Source organism: Mercenaria mercenaria, chromosome 10 (genome assembly GCF_021730395.1).
Source record: "Mercenaria mercenaria strain notata chromosome 10, MADL_Memer_1, whole genome shotgun sequence".
NCBI lineage: Eukaryota > Metazoa > Mollusca > Bivalvia > Venerida > Veneridae > Mercenaria > Mercenaria mercenaria.
Genome location: NC_069370.1, coordinates 57,489,639 through 57,515,699, shown reverse-complemented (window position 1 = coordinate 57,515,699; position 26,061 = coordinate 57,489,639). Strand labels below are relative to the sequence as shown.

General features: G+C 36.5%; 1 protein-coding gene across 9 annotated transcripts in view; it reads left to right on the top strand.

The window, feature by feature from the left end:
* The window catches only part of LOC123561466 (signal transducer and activator of transcription 5B-like), a 107,252-nt gene that overhangs the window by 17,330 nt on the left and 63,861 nt on the right, over positions 1–26,061 (top strand). For 5 of the 9 annotated variants that reach the window (XR_006688426.2, XM_053553159.1, XM_045353853.2 and 2 more), the window contains 11 exons: positions 2,324–2,474; positions 4,266–4,355; positions 5,629–5,727; positions 6,575–6,656; positions 9,493–9,626; positions 10,566–10,720; positions 14,579–14,740; positions 16,174–16,308; positions 19,859–19,994; positions 21,324–21,371; positions 22,982–23,062. Coding sequence is in view for 8 of the 9 variants with exons in the window: in XM_053553159.1 (XP_053409134.1) it covers positions 2,324–2,474; positions 4,266–4,355; positions 5,629–5,727; positions 6,575–6,656; positions 9,493–9,626; positions 10,566–10,720; positions 14,579–14,740; positions 16,174–16,308; positions 19,859–19,994; positions 21,324–21,371; positions 22,982–23,062 (1,273 nt within the window). In the remaining variant the exon portion in view is untranslated. The remainder of the gene's footprint in view (positions 1–2,323; positions 2,475–4,265; positions 4,356–5,628; positions 5,728–6,574; positions 6,657–9,492; positions 9,627–10,565; positions 10,721–14,578; positions 14,741–16,173; positions 16,309–19,858; positions 19,995–21,323; positions 21,372–22,981; positions 23,063–26,061) is intronic. The other 4 variants (XM_053553160.1, XM_053553164.1, XM_053553163.1 and 1 more) reach the window with 3 other exon arrangements.

Genomic DNA, 26,061 nt, shown 5'->3' with positions numbered 1-26,061 from the left:
CAAGGTTGATATTGGATACAATCCACCAATTTTTGGGGGAGTTGTGGCACTTTTTGACTTAAAATTTGGTTGTCCGTTCAAATGTAATATGTAAAGGCTCAATGTGTTGAAGGCTACTTACTAACTTGCAGCAAAAGTATAATATAAAATCATTGAGATCATATTTTGCAATCTAGAGACAAAAAAAGCTGAAGGATATGACAATACTGGGAATACTGTTGGATTCTTCCTAGTAGGAATAAGTACTTCTGGATAGAGTGGGAATACTCAGCCATTTCATTTACTTTGTCCATTTATTTACTCTTGATCAAATGAATGGCTTAAATTTATTTTAGGTACACACAGTGCTCAATTTTGAAACAATTTTTCCTTTGATCTCAACCATATTTATATAGAAATTCAGTATTTAGCTGTATAAAATCTTAAGTCTGGTTTGATTAGCAGCCAGTTTGGATAGGTATCCTCAGAGTTAACCAAAACTCAGAAAATAGTCAACTTGTCTGCTCAGTGAGTAGATTCTTTTTTAAATTAGAAGTAAATTGCTATGACGGTATATCATGCGATGGTTTTCAGTTTTAGACAAATACTGGCAGGACCCTTTGGGGTGGGAGTGGCCATGGAGGAGGAAATCCTGTTACAATAAACATAGAATGTTTGATAAATACAGTGAAACACCGCTCGCTCGAGCATCGATGACTCGAGCACCCGGGCTCGCTCGAGCAATTCATGTGGTCCCGGCCGATTTCCTTCTATTTTCTATGTGAAATTACCATGGCTGGGTCGAGCATCGATAACTCGATCGCTTGAGCATGACACCTGGTCCCTGTGTATTAATTTACTCTTTGTTGCTTATGGCAAACTCCAATCTGACTAAAGTACATCTCCTATTACGCTACGCATAGGATCTGAGAACGACCTATTCATAGCCTCTTTCTGGCGACCCTTTCGCTAGCCAATCAGAACTTAACTTACAGTATCTCGCAAATCTACCTGTAGCCTTGACTTTTGATATTTAGAATTCTTATGTCACAATGTGTCAAATAGCCGGTTAGCTCAGTCGGTAGGCCATTTACTTTGTAAGTGAGGGGTCCCGGGTTCGAAACCTGGAATGACTGCACATTTTTCTTACTCTTTGACATTCGAACAAGTCGTCTGATTGGTTAAAATAAAAATAGCAATACTGGAAATTCAAAATATACAGAAGACGACTGTGAATGGGTCGTTCTCAGATCTTCGTTTAGAAGATCAAGTACTTTAGTCAGATTGGGCAAACTCGAGCAGAGGTGTCAAAATTTTTCACACCTTCGGCGGTCAGAATGTATCGGTTAATTTAAAATTTTCCGCACGTCGTGAGAATTGCATGGTCTATTCCCCGACTATCTTAAATGTTTGTTTGTCGGTGTTTTTGATCTGATAATGAGATCAATTATTGATGAAAGGTGGAAGAAAAATTTTATTGATCAAAATTGTTATTAATTATTACTTTTTTCTGCGGGATCAATAAGATAATTATGAGATCTTAATATTTTAATCAACAGTTGTTTGCATGCAAATAAAGGAAATAATATAGCCTTTTCATAAAATTGAGACGATAATTATGAGATCTTAATATTTTAATAAACAGTCGTTAGCATGCAAATAAAGCCTTTTCATAAAATTGAGACGATAATTATGAGATCTTAATTTGGAGATAAAAATTGCGAATTCGATTACAGTATTTCAAATAAAAAATAAAAATAAAATGTCTTAGCTGTTTCTTCACATGTGCCATTTACGATCTATCATAAATAACGTTTGTAATACGTTTTTTTGAAAATATCACGAGTGTGTTATTATTACGCATCACCGTTTCCTCTGCAAATGGTCTCAATGACAATAAGTAAGGTAAAACAAACTTCAATTTTTTTCATATGTTGGTCAATGTTTGGGTTGCTCGAAACCATGGATAACTCGAGCATTTTGCTCATCCCCTTGCGATCTCGAGCGAGCGGTGTTTCACTGTATGTAACATTCCAGATGAAAATTACCTTGTTTTAAATGGTGTGATTTAAATATGTGTTTTGGTTGGCATATGAAAAAAGTACTTTTTGACAGGAAAGTTGTCAAAACTTGGGAAAAATGTAATAGGGGTGAATTTCAGCCCCAAAACAAAACAAATTTACAATCACTAACAAGACTAAATGGAGACCTACTGATAGTATGGGAGTGTATTTTTGATTTACTGGGGTCAGGATTAAAAAAGAACTTTCCCTGTGCAGATATTAAAATATGTTTTAATGGTGATGCCATGTTTTGTTAAGTTCTTTCTGTTTTCTGTTCGAAGGAAAGATATAGATGACACTAACCCCCACCATGAACAGTATGCCAACCAGCTATTTGCACAGATTATGGAATTGATAGAGGCTAAGGCCAATGACAGTACCTTAGAGTTTCTGGTCAGATTGAACTTCCAGAATGTTGCTAAGCAATTTAAGGTAAGTCATTTACATATACTGTAAAATCATTTAATTTCGTGGGCATGAAATTTCGTGGTTTTGGTCAAAACAGCAATTTCGTGGGGATATGAATTCGTGGATTTCAACTTTTTAACATCAAATGAATGGGAATTTTACTTGTTCATTGGTATTAAATTCGTGGATAGACTCAACCATGGAATTCAAGAAAATTAGTCCCCCACGAATATTAATGATTCCACAGTACCTAACATTTCTGACTGTATCTTTTACCTGAAAGTAGGCAAGTTATTTTACCGCACCATACTTTCTTGGGGGGCTATACTGGGTTCACAGCATTCCATGAAGTCCATACTCTAGCTGTCCTATCTGGTCCCTTCTTTGGAACCCATAGTCATGTATCTCTTTGAAACTTGAAACAGTATTTTGTAAGAATCTTCAGTAAGACAAGTTTACATACCCGGTCAACAAGTCTGTCCTACTCTGTCCCATTGCTGGAACCAATACAGTTATTATGTTGAAAAGTTCATGTATTACGTTTATAGGATTAAAAGACAAATTCACATACCAGGTCCAGAAACTCGGACTTGTTTTGACAAAATTATCGCTGAAGGGAATTCATTGTGACTTTACACCGTGAAAGGTTACAACAAATGGAAATGGAGAGAACAAGAACCGTAAATCTTTCATGAATATTTATGAAAAATTAACTATATTGTACTTAATTAATTTTTCACATATTTAACATTTTATGACTTCAGGCAATAATTTTAAATCCAATGAAAGGAATTCGAAGTAACTCTTTCTGGGATAGTATAAAACTTTCTCCCAGAAGGAATGTGAAAGGTAAAATGAAAATTATTTGAAATGTACAAGGCGTCTTTTAAAGTAAGCTGTAGTTGATCTTTTAAGCAAAAAATGCAAGTAGATTATAAATGTATTAACGTGTAGAACCATTGGCCTTCCAGCAAGCAAGCTGGATAACTTCCTGGCATGAAAGATTATAAGGATCTTACATGCCTGTCTATACAGGAATGGGTTTTCCCAACCTGAGGTACAGTGAGGTTTATTATCCGCGCTGTCTTAAGGGTATGACTACACCTGTATGTCAAAGGCAGGCATGTTAATCCATTTTTCTTGCCTACATTGGTGAATTTTTTAAAAATTGCCCAAGTAGTTTATGACCTCAAAATTATAATGTCACAATATGCATGTGTAGCTTTCTAACCAGGGAAAAGATAAGTTGATATACAACCAGAATATCCATGTCGATCCCCTCTAGGTTGGCAAGAACCTTTACATACCTGTCAGTTATACAGTTGTATGGGTTAAGTAATTTGAGTTCTCTGACAGTAACAGCCCTCCCACTTTGCAGGCTCCCAACAAGTTAAAAGCTTCAGAAACTATGTGAAAAATAATGAATATTTAATAATAGCCTAATCCTATCTCTGGGGTCTTAAACCTGAGTTTTGAGGCCATTTTTAAATCGCCTGGATGTGATTGGATGTTTCTGAGCACAAGTTTGAAATTGACCAATCAAGACAGCATTCCGAAATGGTCTCCAAACATAAGGTTTGTAATCTTGAATCCTGACTCAATGATGAAGCAGAAGAGTTTGGTATCTGGTTTTAGAATACAACCTTGCCATTGGCCCATGTTAAGTTTTTACTCAGAAACAGTCTATCAGAAAGGCTTAAGTTTTGTGACTGAGTATCTAGACTAATTTTGTGCTTTACGAAACATTATAGAAATTGTTTGTGAAGAACTAATAGTTGTACATTAAGTGTAGATTCAGACTTCTTGTTGTTGTAGGATGTGTACAGTAACCAGCCGATGAACCTTGTTCGTATTGTTCGCAACTGTTTGGTGAATGAAGAGGACTTGGTCAGAACTGCAGAATCTGTGAGAATTTAAGTTCTGATACTGTAAAATCTGACATGTTGGCATAATTTTTTGTGGTTAGGGCCCAAATGGAAATTTTGTAGGCACAATAATCAAAATGAAATTAATAAAAAATATTAGGTCATTTTGGATCTGTGTCAAGTGTGGGAATTTGGTCACATGAGGGAAGAATATATGTATCAGGCAGGTGGTTCCAAAGATGATTTCAGCCAGCTTCATGTTGGTGTCTTGGAATATGCACAAAAGTAAAAGGACAAATTTTTACCATAGTGCAAAAGTCGTGTAGAATGATAAAAAATGAAATGCCACAATATGCCAGGATGACACTAATACAAAAACTCATCTTTGACTGGTTTCTGCACAAGGACTCCCAACACAAAGCTGGCACAATCACTCATCATAAACTTGATGAAAATGTAATAATTAAATTGAATTTTATTTATGTATTCTAACACGATCAGCAGCAATTGCGATATAAACATATAGCGAAGTCGCCTATACATGAATCTACGATAAAATATGGTTGGCTGTTACATTTCACCCTCTATGATTGTGACATAAGAGATTCGACTTCAGTTCCATTACATATGAATTATTTCTTGGCCAAACGGTTGAAAACAGCATTTCAAAAACATAAATATGATAAAAGTCATACTGACTTATGTGTAGGACCGTTAAACACGTCTACGAGCGAATTCAATTAGCTCAATTATGATTCAGCGGTGACGTCATAAATGTATAACAAGGTATGACGTCATAATGACGTGACGTCATATAAAAGTTAAGCTCGTCACTCGTAACACAGGGTCAACTCGCCTTATTTGATGATTCTGTTCATAATTAGTTTGCGAGCTGTTAGATTACTAATTTATAAATACTTCTCAAAATTCTGATAAAAAAGAAACAAATATCTATATGTTCCATTGGCTATGCAACACTTTCTAACCATAGGGGGTAAATTGTAACAGCATATGACTCAAATGACGTATTACGCTGAAAATGTAGTACTGTAAAATGCGAATTATTTGCGTTGTTAGAATCGAAATAATAAATATGTTCCAATAATTTTATCAATTAATAAAACATGGGCAGTCGTTTGGATGCGAATAATTAAATCACTCTTGCTTCGCACTCGTGATTTAATTACTACGCATCCAAACTCCTGCCCATATTTTATTAACTGATAAAATATAGGAACAGATTTATTATTTCTTAAATGAATCAGTTTGTGTACATGTATTGACAATTAAATTTCATGTATTGATTGTTTCAGATGTCACCCCTTAGTATGACGTCAATGCAAGCAACGCTTGATGATAAGACAAAACAAGAAATAAAATGTTGCATGGATCTCCTCGATAAAAGAACAAATGTAGGTCATAAAAACAATATTAGATAACCGTGTAAATAAAATGTTTAAATAATGTTTATTATGCAGTGTAAGGACTTGACAATGTTTGAAGATAATAAAATATGGGAAGTTTAATTGAATATGTTATTAAAACTAAGTTTACAAGAAATTTTGAGGGAGTGGTCACATAGACTTGCCTTTGTCTGTATGTCCATCTGAATTTGTGTTGCGCATATCTTGGTCTTGAGTTTTCAACAAGTAAAATATGGTCATAAGTAAAATATGATCATGTAGTGACAGTAAGTTTGAGCACCATCTAGATGTAATTGTATTCCTAAATACAAAGTATATAAGAGCTATCTTAAAGGCGTTCATGTCTATTGGATCTGTCTGCAATTTTAATTCCATTCATAAGGTATATCTCCGACATTGTTCAATGGATTTTAACCCTAAGCCTACTAAATTGCTAAAATGGACTGGTCCATCATTCAGTTTGGGCAATACCACTTATTATTCCAAGGGGTGTTCACTGAAAATTTACTGACTGAATATAAAACAGTGCAGACCACAGCCTGCAAATGTGCACTGATCTTGATCTGCACTGGTCGCAAAGGCAAAATCACTTGCCGCCAGCAGGCTAAAGGTTAAAATAACTGCACATGTTCTCCATCATGTATATTGAGATCCAGTGAAGACTAAGGTCAAATGTCAAAAGAGCTTTATTTCATGTTCATTCCAAATTTTCTAAAAAAACTAAAGGATTTTCACAAAACTAGCATGAGTGCTGAGTGTTTACATTCCTTTGATAAAATAAAATTTTGGGGTATGAGTCACCTTAGTTAAGCTTAAGTTATTGTTATTATTTCAGGAAACAGATCAGGATTTGCGTCACATGCAGCTCGTTCAGGAGAAATTTGTGATAGATTATCAAAACCAAGCAAAAATTTCAGGTTTGAATTTTAATTTATTTACAAAATCTTAGAGGAAGAAAAACATGTTGTGGTCTTTATCAACATTTTACTTTACATGTTATTTATTGTTTCTAGTATATAATGCTTATTTAGGTGATAACATGTAAAAATAAATCAAAAATGAAAAAAGTAATATTTGTCAATGAATTTCATTGCAACAGCCATATGATTTTCATCACCAAGTGTAATTTTTGTGATGGCAGTGATTTATATAGGCTGTGATTAATGTAGTTGATCATTTTAATAGTTGAATGGCAGTAGAGAGTTTGGTCTTTCATCTGTTATTAATTTTTAGCTGGACTATTTGAAGGTTAGGTAGAACTATTGGACTCACCCATTTGTCAGTGTTAGCATTGGCATCCCAATTTGGTTATGTTTCTGTATGTAAGCTGGTATCCCAATAACCACTTGTGGGAATGGATTGAAACTTTAGACACTTATTCACTGTCAAGGACGCTCGCTACAGTTTCGTAATTTTTTTCTCAATAATAGATTTTGATGAAATGTTTTGTATTAAAAGATTATGTTATGATGTATTGAAAAATGAAATAAAAATACTAGGTCACCAGCTTTGTTTCAATTTAATTTGCCCCTAGATATGGTGCTATTTTAAATATTTTTCAAAATTTCAGTAATCCTAAAATATATTTCAGTGAAGTACAATAATCAGCATAAATTTGATTATCTAAGCATTTTTATAATGGAAAACAATATATCTATTTGAAACATGCTCAGAGATATCAATAGAACATGGTTTTGTAAAGAAAGGAATACTTGTTCAGAAGACCAAAGGGCTATTTTTTGCATATTTTTGTCAATTTTAAGTTGGTTCTTCTGCTGTTTTATCGAGTTTCACATAATAGAATTTAATCAAACTCTGCACGTACCTTTGGTTATGTCTACCTAATCTAAAACAAAAGAAAATTGATAGGTCACCATATTAGATTTCGCTTAAATCAAATTACAACGAGGTGGGGTGTGGCGGGCATTTATACAACGCAGGTTGGTACGAAATACTCATTCAGTGTTTGAGCAAATGACTTAGAAATATATATATAAAATTATCAAATTGCAGATTTCTTAATAAGTGGATTTTAAGTTGTTTCTGAAGCATTTTGATGGCATAGAACGATGAAAGTTTCCGCCCTTTTTTTTTAAACAAAACCTATAGTTTACGAATGTACGGTACGGGATTAGAAACAGCTGTGACTCAATGCAGAGTTTGAGCACTGGTATAAATAACAGACTCCAGTATATGTCGGATTGAAGCAATTTAAACTAAAAGTACTTTAAATGTATATATTTTGTAACCATGGTGATACTTACCCTTACCTTTAGTCAGTATATTATACATTTTGTACATTAAATGCATGCGAACATAAAATAATTTGCAAATTTTTGCCGTACGCGACATTAGATAATTACTTCCGGGCATGCGCAGAAGACCGCACCAAGTCTGCAGTGAGCTACATCGAAACCAAATTGGCACGGTGTTGGGGTAAATATCGATCTGTCCGGAAAAACTGTAGCGAGTGCCTTTAAGAACACACATTGCATAGATTCCATAACTCTGTTTTGCTTTTTGTACCCCCCCCCCGACAACAAAGTTGTAAGGGGGGTATACTGGTTTCAGGTTGTCTGTCCGTCCATCTGTTTGTCCGTCCGTCCGTAGACACAATCTTGTGCGCACCATCTCTCCTCATCCCCTTGACACAATTTAATGAAACTTCACACAAATAATCAGTAACAACAGTAGTTGTGCATGGGGCATGTTAGGTTCTTTCAGAAAAAAAAATTGCAGAGTTACGGGACTTTGTTTCTTGTTACTATACTATATACATAGACACAATCTTGTGCGCACCATCTCTCCTCATCACCTTGACACAATTTAATGAAACTTCACACAAGTGATCAGTAACAACAGTAGTTGTGCATGGGACATGTTAGGTTCTTTCAGAAGAAAACATTGCAAAGTTACGGGACTTTGTTTTTTGTTACTATACTATATACATAGACACAGTCTTGTGCACACCATCTCTCCTCATCCCCTTGACACAATTTAATGAAACTTCACACAAGTGATTAGTAACAACAGTAGTTGTGCATGGGACATGTAAGGTTCTTTCAGAAAAAAAATTTGCAGAGTTATGGGACTTTGTTTTTTGTTACTGTACTAATACATAGACACAATCTTGTGCGCACCATCTCTCCTCATCCCCTTGACACAATTTAATGAAACTTTACACAAGTTATCAGTAACAACAGTAGTTGTGCATGGGACATGTTAGGTTCTTTCAGCAACAAAGATTACAGAGTTATGGGACTTTGTTTCTCGTTAGCATACTATGTACATACAGTCTGCATATGCAATCTTGTGCGCGCCTAATCTTCCGAACCCTTGCACACAGTTTAATGAAACTTCACACAAGTGATCAGTACCAACCCTAGTTGTGCATGGTGCATGTTATGTTCTTTTAGATAAATATTCTGCATAGTTATGGGACTTTGTTTTTTGTTACTATATTGTATACATACAGTCTATATACATACAGTCCACATAATTATGCAATCTTGTGTGCGTCAAATTGCAATGTACTGTGTCATTGCATGCGGGGGGTACATTCATCACCTTTAGTGATAGCTCTAGTTTATAAAATTATGCCCCTTTTTCAACTTTAATTTATTCAGTTGACAAGGCTGTTGAATAGTCGAGCCTTGTTGTCCTCTGACAGCTCTTGTTAAATGGTTGGAAACTGTTAGTTCTTGCAAAAGAAAGAAACTTTACTGATGTTAACTTTTTTACTGTTTTTACCAGCAAACCTTACACATGTACAGCAGCAGCCGCCAAGTGCAAGCCGTGCTGAAATGGAGACTAAATTGAAACAGGAGAAGGAAGAAATGGATCGACAGCTCCTTTCTTCAGCTCAACAGATTCTTCAACAAAGACTGGTTTGTTTGATTTATTATAGTTAGATAATTTAAGCATGAGCCATAAATTGAACCCACAAAGTTATTTGCAACACTGCCTGGTAGAACAGCAAAACTGACAATACTACTCCAGAACCAGGTGAAAGGTTACAAAAGTAATGCTCATATACACGACATGTTCTCTGTTGTATCATAGCTGAGTCAAGCTTTGGCCCAAGCCATTTTAAAGGCTTGGCTCTTTACCTCACTCCCAGTTCTAAATATAATTTATCCTTAAAGTGTTAGTTCATATTTAACAAATGGTAGCATATGGGGTTTACTTTAGAAGATGTGTCAGTCAAAGTCAGTGAGGTTTTAGTATTATCAGTTTGTTGTAAGGTCAACATTTCTAGTTTTACATAAAAAACCTAAGAGTTTCTATACATTTTGATAGACTGGTCGTAGGAAAAAAACATACTTTATATACATGTTTTAGTTCTTTAAATGCAAAATTTTAGTAGGGCAAATATTTACATTGCCAGGCCCAATTCTTTTCCATTGAAAATTATGACGTTCATTTAGTATAAACGGCTCCAGAGTAAGGACAATGCTGCCTAGTAATAACTGGCCACTGTTCTTAGACGTTTGCATGATGACATCGCAGTTGTTCCGTCTTTTGAACAGAATGGCTGGGAAGCCAATTTTAATATTAAATGCAACAAAATGTGTGCAATTTATAATATAATCTTGTTTACAAATGGAAAGGAAATATAATGTAAATCTTAGAAATGAATTAATATTTTTTAGAGATCATGCAAAATTAACAACAGAAAAGGATTGGTAAATCAAACACGAATTTCTATTGCGATTCATTGATTTGCCAATCGTATTCTGTCGTTCATTTTGCATGAACACCAAAAAAAATATTTCATTTCTTAATTATTTCCAAATCTAGCCAATTTTTAAAACTCTCTATTTTAGGCATTAGCAAGTAAACATAAAGACACATTGACAACATTAGAAACATTAGCGAAGCAAGTTGTTGATGATGAATTAATTGCATGGAAACAGAAGCAGAAACTGGCTCTCAACGGTGCATCATTTGATGCTACTATGATTGATGTTCTTCAGAAATGGTAACGTTTCTTAGTTTGTGTGTGCGTGTATCATGCTTGTTGGTGTGCGATCTAAGTCTATAGTCGCTTCTGATAACTCTATTCTGTGCAACTTCCTGAAAAATATGTATTAAGGTGTTTCAGGTTATAGATAATGAGGATATACCGTAGATACCCGTGTATAATGCGCACCCCCGTTTTGGAACCAAAATCCTAGGAAAAAAAACTTTTTTTCATCAATTTTGATCAATTTCTAGGCAAAATAAAATTGAATGTAATGTTTACATCGACGCCGGAATGACTACTTCCGCGGCGAATAGCGTAATTGGTCTCGCCAAACTATTGATTTTTTTTTTCATGAAAATCAGAAAAATAAAATAGTTATTGTTGTTATTTTAAATACAAACAAATATTTATGAATTTATAAAATGTAAATGTTCGGAAATATAATATTTCCGCGGCGGATAGCGTAATTGGACTCGCCAAACTATTGATTTTTTTCGTAAAATAAATACCAGAAAAATAAAATAGTTGGTCTCGCCAAACTATTGATTTTTTTTCATGAAATAGAAATCAGAAAAATCAGAATAAAATAAAATAGTTATTGTTGTTATTTTAAATACAAACAAATATTTATGAATTTATAAAATGTAAATGTTTGGAAATATAATATTGTAGCGAAAAAATAAATGAAACGGCCATTTTTGACAATAAACGTAAGGTTGACAATATCTGAGAAGTTGTAGTGGCACTTAGAAGTGCCGTTTTTTGACAATATCTGAGAGGTAATCCTCTTTCTGGAAGATATGGTTGGCTCTTAAAAGTGCCGTTTTTGACAATATCTGAGAAGTGGCTCTTAAAAGTGCCGTTTTTATGACAATATCTGAGAAGTGGCTCTTAAAAGTGCCGTTTTTGACAATATCTGAGAAGTGGCTCTTAAAAGTGCCGTTTTTTATGACAATATCTGAGAGGTATTCCCCTTTCTGGAATATTTGGTTGGCACTTAAAAGTGCCGTTATTTAAGCCTTGGGAAAGGCTTCTGAGTGGGTCTATACTGGTATTAACGGTTCTCAGAATCGATGAAGTCATCGTCGCTGAAGCCCTCGAATTCTTCGTCGTCGTCGTCGCTGTCCAACAAGCGCTGGATGAAGTCATCGGATATTTCTTCGGAGGTTGGCTCATAGAAGTCCGTCGTCAGATCATCTTCCTCCTCATCATCGGGGGTAGTACTGGTGCTAGTCAGTTTATCTTCCCAAAGCAGATCATCTTCTGTCCCGTCCATGGCATTTGATATGCAGCATTTCTTAAACGCACCGACGATAATGTTGGGATCCAGTTCCGCCCACGCATCGACGATCCACTGGCAGATATCTTCTAATTCCGGCTTCTTCATACGTCCTGTTTTTGTGAACGAATGCTCATCACCGGCGTACCATTCATTCCATCTGCGCTGTAGAAGCACCTTCATAGGCTTATTGACGCTGACGTCCAGTGGTTGGAGTATCGATGTCATGCCGCCCGGGATAATCGATATGTCGGTCCGGAAGTCTTGCTTCAGCACGTCCTTGACGTTTTCAGATTTGTGGGCCCGAAACGAGTCTAACACCAGCAGCGCCTTCTTTGTAAAACCACCAGGTCGACGTCCCCACACTGTTTTAACCCAGTCCATAACCAGAGTGTTATCCATCCACCCTTTTTCTTGGCACCGAACGACGAGTCCCTTTGGCCACTTGGTCCCCTTTGGTAGTGTTTTCCTCTTGAAAACAACGTACGGTGGAAGTTTGCCGCCATCAGCAGTACATGCAAGCATGACTGTAAACCTGTTCTTTTCGTTCCCCGTGGTGTTGATGGTGACGTTTCTGGAGCCGGATGCATTCACGGTTGTAGCAGACGGCAGGTCGAACGTGAGCGGAGTCTGGTCTGCGTTGCCGATCTGTGACATGTCGTATTCGTTGATCTTGCGCATCTTGATGACAAATCTCTGGAACGACACGATCTTGTCTTCAAAATCTTCCGGGAGTTTCTGCGCAATGTGTGTTCGCCGGCGGATGGATAATTGGTGTCGTCGCATGAATCGTACAACCCAGTTCATTGATGCCTTGAATCCATGGAGGTGCATCTGCTGTGCTGTAAGCTTGGCCTGAAGACGGATCTCTAGCGTTGATACTGCTATGCCCCTCTGACGACGTTCGGTGACCCATTCTACGATGACGCGCTCTAATTCGGGATGATGTGCAGCCCTCCCCCTCTCGGCCCGTTTCGTTCTCGGGAGTTGTTCTAGACGACTCTTCTGTCTATGCCATAAACGAACGTTGCTTTCATTGACGCCGAACTCGCGAGCTGCTGCTCTGTTACCCCTGGCTTCTGCGAAGATGATGATTCTCAATTTCTCTCTGGCTGTGTACGATGAACGTTGGCGACCCATACTGATATGACAATATTTTGATACAATAGACAATAGTGATAGCATCTATTGAAGGTAGATCCTGGAATCTGGTGAATTTTATTTTGGAAGGGTTTATAAAGTCATGCAGATACTGACACGACCTGCTTAGTTCAAACCGCGAACAAACTTCTCGTCATTAAAGGACAATTACATACAGATCAAAGGTCATACTTTTTCAGATGTTATACAGATCAAACAAATATGAAACGAAGTGTAATTATCGCCAATTATCGGCATTTAGTGAGAATGCACCCGTAGTGACTTGTGTCAGTTTTGTTGTTCGCAGTTTTACCATGTCTCAATTAAAGAAAACACACAACCAAAAATTGCTGTATCTGCATTAATTTTATTTGAAATTTCATCTTATAACAAAATAATGTTATGTTTTATCATAAGTTTTCATATTTAATAATATTCTTTAATTATCTAAATTTACGTGGTATATATCGGGGATGATAACGATACGGCAACTATCCGTAGTTTAGACAATCCTTTAAGAGTAGTTTCCCTTTACGAAAATGGCCGAAAACGTAAAAATATTTGTTTTTTGAAGCTGGAAAATTGTCTATACCTGTGTATAATGCGCACCCACGATTCGGGGGTGGTTCCTGGGGTAAAAAAACTGCGCATTATACACGGGTATCTACGGTACTGTATACTGGAAAATCATTTAATTTCGTGGGCATGAAATTTCTTGTTTTTGGTCAAAACAGCAATTTCGTTGGAATATGAATTCGTGGATTTCAACTTTTGAACATAAAATGAATGGTAATTTTACTTGTTCGTTGGGTTTAAATTTTGTGGATTGACTCTACCACGAGTTTGTCCCTCACTAATATTAATGATTTCACAGTATGTAGGTGTAACTATGCTTTAGCTGTTTTCTCAGTGGTTTTCTGGGAAATAAAACTGGAAAACAAAACTTATCCCATACTTTAAAGTACTTGTCGCTCCTCCATAAAAATGTTCTGTATCGGTGTTTCCTGTGTCAGCCTATGTAATTTTATGTTTGTGCATGCCTTGTGCACAGCATGTATAACCAGAACTCTAATCTGAAAAAAAAAGGGTTTAATTGGAGGACTTAGGATTGAATTTGGTGATGTTTGGTTTTGTATTCTAATTTTTTACCACTGAAACACTAAGTCTTCTTGTTTGTTGGTATATTCTTTCAAAAGTATTTCAGTGTTAAACTGAAAAATGTTCTAAGTTCTAACGATATTTTCATAAAATGGTTAAACTCGGCACAAGTTGTTGAAGATTGCTTTGTTATGTCTGTGTTGTTATCGACATTTTTCACTTTAATTATTATTATTATTTGGTGAACTTTTTGAAGTGAGGGTAGGAATATGGTTCTGTTGTAGATTGGAAATCATGAGAATGAAATTTATTTTCATTTTTCCTAAAAGTTTTACCACATATTTTTTAAATTTCAGGTGCGAGTCATTAGCAGACCTTATCTGGCGTAACAGAATGCAAATTATCAAAGTAGATTTGCTGCGACAACAGTTGCCAATTGATGTTCCCCAAAATGTAACTGATCTTCAACCGGACCTTAACCGTTTAGTAACTGGTCTTCTCTCAAACCTTGTCACTAGGTGTGTATAGATACTTGTAAACTTTTTAGCATACTGATAAAATGCAAATAGTTGAAGGGACTTCAGGTTTGCTGGCTTCTTATCACTTTCCACTTACTGCTTTGTTTCAATCCTCTCCAAGGATTGCCTTTTCTAATGTGAAGGAGCCATCAAGCTGACTTACAAAAGGTTAAATATTTCAGTTTTTAAGGTGGTTAGTTTTTAAGGTAGTTCTGCACGTTTTGATAAAGCAGTAGAAGTGTATGGTCGAATAAAACATGGGCTCAGCATGTGAAAATGGAAATCACTTTTTTTTTTATTTATGGCAGCCTGTGAGTAAATTTATTAAAACGGCATCATAACACTCAAACTAAAGTTAAAATATGATATTAAGGATTAATTGATATGTTTTATAATTATGTCTTAAAATCAGGTTAAATATGAGGATCTCTTTAATCATGGGCAAATATCTCAAAAACCAAGCTAAGGCAAAATCACAGCAGACTAAAGGTTAATTAATCTGCATACTTCAAAAATTCCACCATGACAGTAATCTTATTGTAGAAATTTTGGAGAGCATTAGATGACTATTGGTTCTAATTCTGGTCTGACCTTTAACATTTTCTTTTTGGTAATAAAATAAGCCATTTAGATACCATAGGGTCAAGGTAAAGAACACCAGTTCCTGAAAATAGATTTTTTCTTGGATTTTCAGAAAGATGGTTTCCAGCTTTTAAGTTAGGTAACGATTTGACATACTGTCATCAAACATGATGTAAAGCAAGCTTACATGAAGAACTAGCTTTGGATGGTATTTTTGGTCACGGTTACTAAAAAACAGCAATTGATTTTTTTTGTTGAAAGTGTGCCCCTATTTAACTTAAAATTTCAGGTTAAAGTTTTGCATGTACGCAGGTTTCTCAAAAACCAACTGGGCAAATGGTTTAAAACTTAATTTATGTTTTTTGCATCATGAGGTTTTCCTGGTATGGTAAGTTATGTAACTCTAGGCTAGCTTTTATTTTGTCAGAATTATGCCTATTTTAACATAGGAATTTTGTCACTGTTTTGCATGTAAGCACGTTTCTCAGGAATTCCATTACCAAACTGTTATAGGTTTTACACACATCTTTGGCATCATGGGATGACATCACATGGCAAGTTTTGTAACTCTGGCTTACATTTTAGCAAAATTATGCCCCTTTCTCAGCATTTGTATGTAAGCTAATATGGAAGGGCTTCATATAGTAGTGTGCTGTCATTACACAGCTCTTGTTTTTAATATTTTTAGGTCATCAGGAGATCTTACATTTTAATGTCTTAAATTTTTAAAGAATTTTATTCTGTTTTTGACTTGATTTTAATCTAAAAGTAAATTGTAAAAAGGAAATCAGGATAAGTCTGTGGTTGAAGGTTTATGATATCTTGGTATAACATTACTTTATTTGTTTCAGTACATTTATAGTAGAACAACAGCCACCACAAGTGTTGAAGAAAGATTCTAGATTTACAGCCACAGTGAGATTATTGGTTGGTGGGAAACTGAATTTGCAGTTAACTCCCCCAAGAGTTAAAGCTACGATAATCAGGTATATTTGTTGTGAAATAATAATAAAATTAAAAAGTTAATACACATCTTTTGCTCATCTGAAGTTTGTTAATGCTTAAACATTTGTCTGAAAGTACTGGTCGGAATTACACCAATCAGGGGCTGTCAGATCTGAATAGAAAAATCCTTAAACAACTTTGGACATTGTTTATAGGCAGTGTAACTAAATATACAAACTTCAAGTAGGCACTATCTATTTTAGATATATATGCAGCTAACTGCATCAAAGTACGCAGTCTGAAAAAATATTTTAGATATAATTTTCTGAAAAAATTATTTGAACTGAAAAAATGATCCTGGGTAAGATATCTGGAAGAAATGGAGACAACTCTGCTAAAACTTTATTGTAGGCTTAGGTAGCTGCGTACATAGTATCTCATGCAAAGCATGCACTTTTTACTTCTAGGCATATAAAAAAACATGCATAATTAGCAGCAATTACTGTAAAGATCAGCAGTTTGAAAAGAAAGTTATGTAAAGATCAAATCATTTACTGCCCTGGGGGAAAGTGTGACATTTTTGTGGTGAAATTTGTCAACAAACAGACAATTTTTGTCGAGCCCACTTGCAGAAGCAAGGACATAGTTATCCAAATGGCTGTTCGGTGTAAGTACGTGCGTACGCACGGGCAACTAAAAAGAAAGGAGAGGGCCATCTAATGGTAAAGAGAACAATAGCTTCAATCCGTTATCAATAGATTAAAGGGCCAGGGCCCCCTATTCAGACAAAAGAAAATAACAAAAGAAACGGCCCTCTCATTTCGGCCTTGCGTGCGTGCGTCCGTCCGTCCGGATTTGTTTGTCCAGACCATAACTTTGACATGCATGGAGCAATCTCGTTTATATTTGGCCTGAATGTTAACCTCAGTGAGACGGAGTGTCTTGCGCAAACCGCAGGTTCCTATCTCAAAGGTCAAGGTCACACTTGGAGGTCAAGGTTAAATTCAATTATGACTTTGTCCGGAGCATTTCTTCTTCATGCATGGAGGGATTTTGATGTAACTTGGCACAAATTTTCACAACCATGTGACTGAGTGTCATGAGCAAGAACCAGGACCCTAGGTCTAAGGTCAAGGTCACACTTAGAGATCAAAGGTCAGATACAAGAATGACTTTGTCCGGCGCATTTCTTCTTCATGCATGGAGGGATTTTGATGTAACTTGGCACAGTTGTGCAAGAACCTAGAATTACTTCCCTTTGTTGTTACTATAAACAGTTTATATTGTAACTTTTTCATTATTGGTCGTAGGGAAAAATCAAGACCACTTTTCTGTAGTACAATATGCATGTTACATCCAATTTTGAGGTGTATTTTGACCTATCTCTACTGGTAAGGATATTTGTGTGGACTTAGATTTTTTTGAAGATTTACTTCCATTTGTTGTTACTATAAATAACTTATATTGTAAATTTTTGCAATCGTTTTTAGCTCGACTATTCGAAGAATAGTCTAGCTATTCTACTCACCCTGGCGTCGGCGTCGGCGTCGGCGTCACACCTTGGTTAAGTTTTTGCATGCAAGTACATACAGCCATCAATTAAAGGCATATAGCTTTGAAACTTATTTTTTCTTTTTCTAGGTCAATTACCAACCTCTCTGGGTCAAGTCCCATAACTCTGACATGTATTTTGAGCAAATTATGCCCCCTTTTGGACTTAGAAAATTTTGGTTAAAGTTTTACATGCAAGTTACTATCTCCAAAACTAATGCAGATATTGATTTGAAACTTCACATGTGTCTTCGGGGTTATAAAACTAGTTGATAGCAGCAAGTCCCATAACTCTGACTTTCATTTTGGCCAAATTATACCCCCTTTTGGACTTAGAAAATTCTGGTTAAAGTTTTGCGTGCAAGTACATACAGCTATTTCTAAAAGGCATATAGATTTGAAACTTATTTTTTCTTTTTCTAGATCAATTACCAACCTCACTGGGTCAAGACCCATAACTCTGACATGTATTTTGAGCAAATTATACCCCCTTTTACACTTAGAAAATTTTGGTTGAAGTTTTACATGCAAGTTACTGTCTCCAAAACTAATGCAGATATTGATTTGAAACTTCACATGTGTCTTCGGGGTTATAAATCTAGTTGATAGCAGCAAGTCCCATAAGTCTGACCTTCATTTTGGCCAAATTATGCCCCCTTTTGGACTTAGAAAATTCTGGTTAAACTTTTGCGTGCAAGTACATACAGCTATTTCTAAAAGGCATATAGATTTGAAACTTATTTTTTCTTTTTCTAGGTCAATTACCAACCTCACTGGGTCAAGTCCCATAACTCTGACATGTTTTTTGAGCAAATTATGCCCCCTTTTAGACTTAGAAAATTTTGGTTAAAGTTTTACATGCAAGTTATTATCTCCAAAACTATTTGAAACTTCACGTGTCTTCGGGGTTATAAAACTAGTTGATAGCAGCAAGTCCCATAACTCTGACCTTCATTTTGGCCAAATTATGTCCCCTTTTGGACTTAGCAAATTCTGGTTAAAGTTTTACATGCAAGTTTCTATCTCCAAAACTAATGCAGATATTGAATTGAAACTTCACATGTGCCTTCGGGGTTATAAAACTAGTTGATAGCAGCAAGTCCCATAACTGATATGCATTTTGGTCAAATTATTCCCCCTTTTGAACTTAAAACTCTTTTGATATTTAACCTTTTTGGGTAATATTTTCCTGCTTCTGGGACAATATTTCGAATAGTCGAGCTTGGCTGTCTTATGGACAGCTCTTGTTCATTTGGCATAAATGTTTGCCTCAATGAGACAGGGTGTCATGTGCAACTCCTAGTCCTTTTGACAGCTGGCAGGCTCGACATGTTGCCCGTGGGCATCTAGTTTTTTAAATGTTAAAACCCAAAGAATTTCACTAGGTATGATTTGTTGAGAAAGCTATTGCTGGAAAGAGAATGATCTTTGCTACCTGTAAATGTGCGTCAAAGTATGGGAAATATATCTAGAAATATGAGAGTTCAGTTTCTGTGTTATCATGTATAGCAGGTAAAATAGATAGCTTACTTTTCTATTGCACTGGTATAACATGGACAGGATTATGATTGTCAAATGGTGTTCACTCGATGATTTCACTCTATAAACAGATTGTTTCCATTTGAATAAACATGAGAAAGGTCCATATCAACAGTATCTTAGATATCTAAAGTATCTCAATAGATGCTTCAGCACTATTAACCCTTACCCTGCTAAATGTCTGTAATGAACTTGTCCATCTTCCAGTATGGACAGTACCGTTAACTGTTTAAAAGGGGTGCTTACCAAAAAGATACTGACTGAATGGCGAACAGTGCAAATCATGATCAGACTGCATGGATGTGCAGGTTAATCATGATCTACACTTGTTGCAAAGGCAGAATCAATTGTGTCCAGCATGATAAGGGTTAATAATATTGCTGAAGTCCTTTCAACAATATCAGTATTGATTTGTAGACAAGTTTCAGCCACAGTAGTCACCTTCACTATTAGATGATAGGACTGAACATGTATCTGCAACTATTGTAATATTTTATCTAGTGAACAGCAAGCAAGAAGTTTGCTTCAAAATGAGGATGGTAGAAGACATCAGAAATGTGGAGATATTTTGAACAATGAAGGCCCAATGGACTACCATCAGCATTCAGGGCAGCTCAGTATCACATTTAGAAATATGGTAATTATATACATGTATATAAACTGAGATCATGACACTTTGAAATAATTTTTGAGAGGGGGTTCCCAGTTTTGAAACTGTAATCATACGAGTATAGGTCACATTTGTGTATAAGATGCAGTGACAAATATCTGCAGATTTCTGGAAAAATGCTTATACCCTTGTATTGGTCGCAAAAAAAAAGGAATCTCAAAAACATGTAAATTTGTAAGGAAAACAATTTTCTCGGCATCAGTCCGCCATTGTTGCGGCACCCGTAATTTTAACAAAGTTGTGAAAACGACTTACTGTATCACGAGGTGAGATCCTACTAAATTGACAGTTTTATTAAAGTATGAGATGCCGTTGAAAACACAGGTATTTAAAGTTTTGTCCAAACTATCTCAAACTTCTCAACACCTTCTCAAACTTCCTAACACCTTTTCAAACTTCCCAACACCTTTGTTGATCTCATCACATTCTCAGACATCTAATTACTGACTTGTGTATGTGTGTGTGTGTGTGTGTGTGTGCGACAACTTGTAATTACGGTTGGTTTGATGAACTTGCAAAATGTGTGAAAACACCAACTTGGGAAAGTTTTACACAGGTTTTGCTAAAAACTTAATTATGAGTTATAGTAATTCATTGTAAAAAATATTTTAATGAAAAACAACATTTCTTCAAAGCTTTAGCGGGAGCTGTTAACTTTACATTTTATACAAAATTCATAAAAAAAAAAAAGACGCTGGGTTCCAATACCAGCTTTTACCTATGCCCGAGTCATAGGTAGTTACTCCCCTTGAATTCTCTTCAATGTAAAGGTACGCAGTGTAAAGAAAGATCGATTTTCTTAATTTTTTGAGCCGGGAAAAAATGTGGTCTTGTACTATACCCATGTATTTGTCGCGACCTATACTCGTGCGATTATGGTAAGAATGTGAATGCCAAAAAACAAGTGTGTTTAAAGCATACTCAGGGGACCTCTGGTCACTTATTGTCTATTGTTATCTGCATGTCATGTCTGTCCATCAACGTTTTTTTTTAACTCATTGATATATTTTTTCTCGAGCAATCTTCATAAAACTTTAATAAAATATGTATAGTTACAAGACCTCTGTCTTGTTTATTAATGGGGGAAAGTTACTGCAGTAACATGGAAGTTATGGCCCTTGATTTCGTAATTCACTTTAGACTGCATTATTTGTACAGGTATACAGTTGAGTAGTATAGGGTCAGGGTCCCATTTAAGGATTTTTGTTCTTTTCTACCATTTATAGTAGATATTTCATTTGTTTTAGCACATTTATTAATGAAAAATATGAAGAAAAAAACCCCCATTCGTTTCAGTCATTAAAGAATATCAAACGTGCGGATAGAAGAGGGGCAGAGGTACATGCAAGTATCAGTTTCATGTTTTATTCTTTCTTCTTAGTTATACTGTAAAAGCAGAAATTTTCATGAGGGTTTAATTTTTGCTATATTCATGATGCCCTACATCTGGCGAAAATTAATCCTCGCATAAATATTTACCATTACTTAAATTCAAATTAAAGTAGGATACCATTTCAACAATTTCGCGAATATTTAACCTCGTAAACATACTGGGTGCCAACCAGTCACCGGACAGAAATCGGGGTTTTTCCTTTGCCATTTTATGAAAAATGATCACTAAAACATGAAATTTGCCCCATTAAATTTTCAGCTCATTTGTCATTTGAAAATTAAAAAACTCAAACAATCGGACGTAAAACACTGGATATTTTGAGGCTCAAAAGGGGTAATGAAACACCCTTCATTAATCAACATGGCGGAATAGTCACCGGACACATCTTTAGAAGACTGATAATACTTTTTCACAGTGACATTTTTACTGGAAAAAGATTGATTATATCTTCTGTCATCTGCGCCTTCTAAAAATATGTTTTCATACATATTCAAACGGTTTAACTATACTCAGGGTTGAACTGCTTAACAGCAACGTTTTACCCGTGTTACCATTTTAAACGAAATTCTATCTGCAGAAATTATCTCTGTACTGAGTCAACAAAATCAAATCTAATTCAGTTTATGCTGTCTTCGGAAAACCAAAAGATCTATAAATATGTTTTAATACAAATGAGGCTCGAAGTGGGGGACAATATATATAATTTGATTGTATTCTGGCCACTATTCATCACTATTTCAGTATTCAATACATGGCCAAGCAAATGATGCAGACGTTGATTCATTTTGTAAAAACAGTATTTTTACCAATATCACTTTTTCTTTTGCCTTTGAGGAACCAAAAAAAAAAAAAAAAGAAAACTGTTGTCTGCAGTTCTAGGGATTTGTGCTATGATTGTTTTAGACCCACTTGATGCCCCTAAAAATAATTAATATTGCGCATGGGCACTGCCATTCCAACACCCCAAGGGCAGAGGACAGCAGTTTTGTAAACACAGGTCGTCTTAGATACGATATTCCTCATTAATACGTACTTGTTTGGTCAATGCTGAAACATGACAGTCAAAACAAAATGCCAAATGTTTCCAATTAGCCGATAACTCCGATATAATCAAAATAAAGCCGTAATTCATTTGTCTGGTATATATTCCTATCCGGTGACTGATCAGCACCCAGTACTCAAAAATTTTAGATTCACGAAATTTTGACCCAGAGAAAAGATGTGCTTTTACAGTAACAAACGGAAGTATTTTGAAGAAACCCATTCATATTTTTGGAAATCGTTCCAAAAAGTTGCTTTAGGTATAAAACTTATATACATATAAATCTTTTGCTTGATATATTTCTGTTAGGAAAATTTAATATATATACAGTATAATCCAAGTGACTAAGTCTTGTACTTCAGAAAATAGACTTTATAATGGTATTTTATGCAGGTGTTTTTAAGACAGGAATCTTTCTTTGAGATAGCCAGAATTTGGAAATAATCCAGTATTTTTACTCGTTCTGCAGTACACTATTTTTAAGATTATTAATTTATCATGTAAAATTTACTTTTACAGACAGTAGCAGAGGAGAAATTTTGTATCTTTTTCTCTTCCGATTTCAATGTTGGTGGTAACGAGCTAAAGTTTCAGGTCTGGGTGAGTTTATCATAAGCTTATTGCTTCATTCTTCCTTGTGCTAAAGGTATCAACTGCACTGGTGCTTGCTAAACATTGTAACTCTGCTACACAGACAAACCTAAGGCTATAAATATTCCACAGCTTGATAGATAGACTTAAGGTCATAAATATCTTGAAACTCCTTAATATTCTTAATTAATATCCAACAGCTTGTTTGTTATACCTAAGGTAATAGATGTCACGCAGCTTAATAGGCATACTGTACTTACTAGCTGGATAAACATACTTCAGCCTGTAAATGTCCTACAGTTAGTAGATATACCTAAGTCAGTAAATATCCCATAGCTTGGTAGGAGTAAATGATACACAAATGAACAGGCATACATTAAGCAGTAAATTCCCCACAGCTTGATAGCCACATGCCCCACAGCTTGAATGGCATACCTTAGGCCTGATAGGCATGCCTAAGGCATCAGTGTTCCACAATTTGATAGACATACCCAAGGCAGTAGATGTCCCACGCCTTGATAGCGCACCCAAGGCAGTAGATGTCCCACACCTTGATAGACATACCCAAGGCAGTAGATGTCCCACACCTTGATAGACATACCACAGGCAGTAAATGTACCACAGCTTGATAGACATACCTCAGGCAATAAATGTACCACAGCTTGATAGACATATCTCAGGCAGTAGATGTCACACACCTTACCTTGATAGACATACCTCAGGAAGTAGATATCCCACACCTTGATAGACATACCCCAGGAAATAAATGTACCACAACTTGATAGACATACCCAAGGCAGTAGATGGCCCACACCTTGATAGATATACCTAAGGCAAAAGATGTCTCACACCTTACCTTGATAGACTTACCTAAGGCAGTAGATGTCCCACACCTTGATAGACATACCCCAGGCAATAGATGTACCTCAGGCAGTAGATGTCTCACACCTTGATAGACATACCTCAGGCAGTAGATGTCTCACACCTTGATAGACATACCTCAGGCAGTAGATGTCTCACACCTTGATAGACATACCTCAGGCAGTAGATGTCCCACACCTTGATAGACATACCTCAGGCAGTAGATGTCCCACACCTTGATAGACATACCTCAGGCAGTAGATGTTTCACACCTTGATAGACATACCTCAGGCAGTAGATGTCTCACACCTTGATAGACATACCTAAGGCAGTAGATGTCCCACACATTGATAGACATACCTCAGGCAGTAGATGTCCCACACCTTGATAGACATACCTCAGGCAGTAGATGTCCCACACATTGATAGACATACCTCGGGCAGTAGATGTCCCACACCTTGATTGACATATCTCCGGCAGTAGATGGCCCACAGTTTGATAGACATACCTAAGGCAGTAGATGTCCCACAGTTTGATAGACATACCTCAGGCAGTAGATGCCCCACACCTTGATTGACATACCTCAGGCAGTAGATGTCCCACAGTTTGAAAGACATACCTAAGGCAGTAGATGTCCCACAGTTTGATAGACATACCTCAGGCAGTAGATGTCCCACAGTTTGATAGACATACCTCAGGCAGTAGATGTCCCACACCTTGATAGACGTACCTCAGGCAGTAGATGTCCCACACCTTGATAGACGTACCTCAGGCAGTAGATGTCCCACACATTGATAGACGTACCTTAGGCAGTAGATGTCCCACACATTGATAGACATACCTCAGGCAGTAGATGTCCCACAGTTTGATAGACATACCTAAGGCAGTAGATGTCCCACAGTTTGATAGACATACCTCAGGCAGTAGATGTCCCACAGTTTGATAGACATACCTCAGGCAGTAGATGTCCCACACATTGATAGACATACCTCAGGCAGTAGATGTCCCACACCTTGATAGACATACCTCAGGCAGTAGATGTCCCACACCTTGATAGACATACCTCAGGCAGTAGATGTCCCACACATTGATAGACATACCTCAGGCAGTAGATGTCCCACACATTGATAGACATACCTCAGGCAGTAGATGCCCCACACCTTGATAGACATACCTCAGGCTGTAGATGTCTCACACCTTGATAGACATACCTAAGGCAGTAGATGTCCCACACCTTGATAGACATACCTAAGGCAGTAGATGTCCCACACCTTGATAGACATACCTTGGGCAGTAGATGTCCCACACCTTGATAGACATACCTCGGGCAGTAGATGTCCCACACATTGATAGACATACCTCGGGCAGTAGATGTCCCACACCTTGATAGACATACCTCGGGCAGTAGATGTCCCACACCTTGATTGACATACCTCGGGCAGTAGATGTCCCACAGTTTGATAGACATACCTAAGGCAGTAGATGTCCCACAGTTTGATAGACATACCTCAGGCAGTAGATGTCCCACAGCTTGATAGACATACCTAACGCAGTAGATGTCCCAGTTTGATAGACATATCTCAGGCATTAGATGTCCCACACCTTGATAGAAATGCCCCAGGCAGTAGATGTCTCACACCTTGATAGACATACCTAAGGCAGTAAATGTACCACAGCTTGATTGACATACCTAAGGCAGAAGATGTCTCACATCTTGATAGACATACCTAAGGCAGTAGATTCCTCACATCTTGAGAGACATACCTAAGGCAGTAGATGTCTCACATCTTGATAGACATACCGAAGGCAGTAGATGTCTCACATCTTGATAGACATACCTAAGGCAGTAGATGTCCCACAACTTGATAGACATACCTAAGGCAGTAGATGTCCCACAACTTGATAGACATACCTAAGGCAGTAGATGTCCCACAGCTTGATAGACATTCATGTACCTAAGGCAGAATTTGTCCCACAGCTTTGTTGACATACCGAAAAAGTTTATGTCCCACAGTTTGATTGACATACCTTAGGCAGTAATTATACCATACATAAAGCTGTAAATGTCGGAGAGCTTTATGGACATACATAAAGCAGTAATAAATGTTCACTGCATTATTGGCATACCTATGGCATAGATAATATAT